The 4,630-nt window shown below is 37.1% G+C and overlaps 1 protein-coding gene across 1 annotated transcript; it reads right to left on the bottom strand.

Annotated features, from left to right (window-relative positions):
* Positions 1-468: 468 nt before the first annotated feature.
* Positions 469-675, bottom strand: LOC104877246 (dynein light chain roadblock-type 1-like). The gene is given in 2 exon segments (XM_010645649.2): positions 469-609; positions 612-675. Coding segments are annotated over 2 exon segments (168 nt in total). The 3' UTR covers positions 469-505.
* Between the last annotated feature and the right edge of the window lie 3,955 nt (positions 676-4,630).

Raw genomic sequence — 4,630 nt, 5'->3', positions numbered from 1 at the left:
CTTTCTTTCTTTCTTTCTTTCTTTCTTTCTTTCTTTCTTTCTTTCTTTCTTTCTTTCTTTCTTTCTTTCTTTCTTTCTTTCTTTCTTTCTCTTTCTTTCTTTATTTTTCTTTCTTTCCTCTCCCTCTCTCCCTCTCTCTCTCCCTCCCGCCCTTCCTCCCTTCCTTCTTTCTTTCTTTCTTAGCATTCTGGTTAGTTTTAGATAAAAGAAAACCAGCCTTTTCCAAGTGCAACAAAGTGGACTGTAGATCAGAAGGAAGCTGGGTGTAAGCTTCTCAGCAGCTCTTGCTCCACAATATGGCAGCGAGGAAGACGCCCTGCCAGGAAGCCTCTGGTGCCTGGCCCAGCAAAGGGATCCTCGGTGAGGAGGGCGGGGCTGCCGAGCCATTCTGGCCCTGGCGTGGTTTGCAGGGCTCTAAGGTGATCTCAGCCAGTAGGTTGACATGATTAACGTGATTATTCTTGGGGGCATTAAATTAAATAACACAGGGAGCCAAGAGGGTGGCTTATTCAGTTGGATTCTGAATCACAATCAAGAAATAATCTTTATCTGGTGCAATCATTATTTCATTTTTCTTGGAGTGAATTCAGAGGAGAGTGAGGTCGTTTGGGGGTCAGTTTCACGCATGACTTTGTGCATGAGGTTGGGATACTGTGTGGTGGTGGAATTGTCCATGATGCTCTTTTTTTTCTCATTGAGTTTATTGGTACATTTTAGGTACACAGTACTGTTACATTCATTATTTTGTCCCCTTGTCCCTGCCCTCCCTGTACTCTTGATGGGAATGCCATCTCCGGCCTACCTGGTAACTCCGTGTTGCCAACACTCAGCCCTGTTACCTACCTTTCTCAGAACTTTTTGTAAATAGAATCAGCATGTAAATTTTTCCTGACTGACTTCTTTCACTCAGTAGAATTATTTGAGATCCATATACATTGCAGTTTTTTATGAGTTTATTATTTTTGTTGATGTGTAGGTAGCATTTCTTTGTACAGATATATTACAGCATCTGGAGTTTGGATGGGAATCAAGGGAGGGGAGAGATGACAAGGTGGGGAGGAGAAAGGAAAAAAATGATTGAAAAGCTGTATATTTATATATCAATTCTTCAAGATGAAGGTCGTTATCATGTTTTGCAAACATTCATTAACAGAAAGGAAACAAAGAAGCTAATAAAATAAAAATTGAAAAGAAAAGAAAAGAAAGGCAGATATTCTGCCAGAAAAGGCATATCACCATTTCTGCAGTCTGGAAGGACGCAGAGAAAACCGTTACCATTCGCACACAGTGGAGATGGGAACCAAGGATAGGGAGGGAAAGACGATAAGAGATTGGAGACAGGATCGGTTATTCACCTTTTGTACTTTATTGTGTATAATTTATGTCTTAACATACTTATGGGGTGATATGTAGTTCCACACACTGCACAGTGACATTATAGGATTCTGAATAAGGTGGTAAGATTGAATTGTACTTGTTGCTGTTCTGCTCTATGAATTGTGGGACATAGAAACCAGAAAATAGCCAACACATGGCAGATTTTTATGGGACAGGAACATGCAATTTTTATTAAACACTGTGCTGTTGATTATACAATGTGGAAAGCAGCAAACGTATAATAATAATAATAGATTTACAAACAGTAGTTATTTAAAAAAATTCCTTATAAGAATACAGATTTGAACTATATATTTGTGTGTAAACAAGGATAAAATAGAAATTATCTCATTTATAGTAAGGACTGAAAAATTAAATAATACTTGTTTAAAAAAAGAAACTCAAGTGAAAAAAATGTTTTTACTTGATAGTCTCATTGTTTTCTTTCCTAGTCAGGAAATCCTGCAATCATAGAAAACTTATTTTAGATATATATAATATTATTTGGACGATACAGCAATGAACACTTTGTCTTTTGCAGCAGGCATTTTCCAAAGTGTAGTAGACATTAGTACCAAGGTGTGGTATTTATTTGTTTATTCCATGCAAAATAGGATTCTTGGCTCATATTAAATTCCAAATCACCTTCCATACATCTTGGAATGACCTTAACATGCTCTGTAGGTCAAATATGGTCACTCTACAAGAGCACTTGTTTCTACATTGTCATTCTAGTGTTCAGTACTGTTCTGATATCTTTATACCTGTTCGAAGTGCTGAGTTGGCCAGTAGCATAAAAAGCGTTATTGTGCTTGCAAAGTAACTAATTGTCATGGCTTGTGTTTGGATATTCCTCAAAGCCTCATGCTGTCATAAGGGGGCTCAGAGGTGGCTGAATCTACAGTGTGTGACTGATTCATGGAGCAATGCTAGGATTAAGGGTGGGTGATTATTGTATCAGTCTAGTGATTGATTTAGCACTACCTTAATCCTAGTAGCTATATAGAGTATAAAAGGGACAGAAAGAAGCTGCTAAGGTCTCCTGTTTGCTTTGCTACCTTCTGCCTGCCATGAACTGTTTCTCCACAGCAATCCCTGTCTGCCATGCCACCCGGACTTGGAGCCAGCTGATTATAGACTAAAACCTCTACAAACTGTGAGCTAAATAAAACTTTTCCCCTTTAACATTTGGGTGCCATGCATTTTTTGTCTCAGCAATGAAAGTATAATGGCTAACACACTGTCATAAATTTTAAATAGCCATTTTTGGGTCCCAAAAAGCAGAAAAATAGCATTCAGAAAGTGTACGTTTGGGCTTGACTGAAAATGTGATAAGCCATTAACACAGTGCTCACCATGTTTGACCCAGAATAGTTGTAGCAGGTACTTAGATGCTGGGGCAGAAATGCATGATTTTGTTCTTGCTTCCAGAATAAAATGGCAATATTTAGACTGGATGACTTAAATAATATTCTTTACAGGGTGATATGTGCAAAATTTTTAGTTCTGTAATGGCAGATATGTGAACACAGGGCCCATAAATTTGAGAGAGCCCATTACTAAGAGAAAATAAGTAAAATGGTGGGGTTGGGGATTTAGCTCAGGGGTTTCACCACCTGCTAAGCAAGTACCAGGGCCTGAGTTTGATCCCCAGTATCAAAAAACAAATAAATAAACAAAAAACAAAAAACAAAACAAAAAAAGAAGTAAAATAGGAAGTAAAAAAATAAAAAAGCAGTGCTACAGTTATTACTGGTTGGCCTATAGAAATAATTCCACAGTGTCTATGCATAGGCCCTCCAATTTTTTAAAGGCTAAAAAGAACATTTTCCAGCATCTTTAAGTAATATGCTACAGTGAATATTTTCCTTGTATAATGTTCACTTTTCCATTGCTATGTCAAAATATCTGAGATAACAACTTTTCAGGGATAAAGATTTATTTTAGATCATGGCCTCAGAGCTTTTAGTCCATGGTCAGTGATTTCTATTGCTTTCAGGAATGTATCAAAATAGAATCCCATGGTGGTAAACGCATGGGGTGATGATTTATTTTACAGCGAACAGAAAGTACAAGAGAGAGAGAGAGATGAAGGGGCTGGGGTCCAAGTGACCCACCTTTCTTCCACTGGGCTCCATCTCCTAAAGTTTCCACCACCTCTCAATGGCACCACAGATTGGGGACCAAGCCTTCACAACAATCCATATCCAAATAATAAAACCTTAGAATGAAATAGAAACATCAAATATTTCTTGTTATTTTTACTATGCTCTGCCATCAGGTAAATTTATCTTTAGCAAAAATTCCAGAAATGTGGAAATTTTCATATAAAATGGGCAAATGTCAAGAAGGCAGGGTAATTTTGATAGTACAACCTACAGAGGAAAGACTTGAGGCTCTGGTGCTCTAATTTCGCCTGTCTACTGCACACCACACCTTGGATTACTTACTCCTTCAAAGGAGGACATTTTCCATCCTTAGATCAATCAGTGTTTTAAAATATTATATGTTCTTCCATTCAGCAAGCTAGAAAATATGTGGTTTGTGATGACTACATATAACAGAAAAGTACTTCCGGAATCTATTTTAAACAGCAATAGTCTAAAATTAGGTATTAAACTTTAACTAATATTCTGGAAAGGACAACATGAATAGACAGTGGTAATGTGTATTTCCCTCTAGAGTGACTGAAAGTCCTCTGAGTAGCATTGGATTAAATGTCCTAAAACAAAGCCAAACTGAAAGTATAATAGGTAACTAGAGGTCACAGATACAAGCGGAGAATTGGACACAAGATAATAAAAATCTACAGAAAGTTCTACTTGCCTCCTCTCAAGTCAGCTTTTGATAGAACAGCCTCTTGCACTTTGACTCAAGTATGTATGAAGAGCACAAAGCATGCTCTGGTGCCCTGAACCTTTTGTTTCTAAACATGCGAGACTCTTTACTTTTAAAAATGGATATTTGCATTATTTAATACAAGTTATTTTATGTAAAATAATACAAAGCTCCTTGAATTTCAATTGTTGTCTTATTCAGTGTTATTATGCCCAAGTGTGTGGTATTCCAAATGGATTATTTTCTTCCTGTTGATAAATGTACTGGCTTTTAGTTTGACCACTAAAATAATGGGACAGGTAGTCAATCAAAGTACATTTCTGTGAATTCCAATGAACCTTTTAGAAAAATGAACAAGATTAAACCTTTAAAAGGCCCTAGTATGTTCACTAAGTGCATAAGTGATTAATCTTTT

This window comes from Fukomys damarensis, unplaced genomic scaffold (genome assembly GCF_012274545.1).
Source record: "Fukomys damarensis isolate Sample0158 unplaced genomic scaffold, DMR_v1.0_HiC HiC_scaffold_24, whole genome shotgun sequence".
Lineage (NCBI taxonomy): Eukaryota > Metazoa > Chordata > Mammalia > Rodentia > Bathyergidae > Fukomys > Fukomys damarensis.
This window is presented reverse-complemented; position numbering and strand designations above follow the sequence as displayed.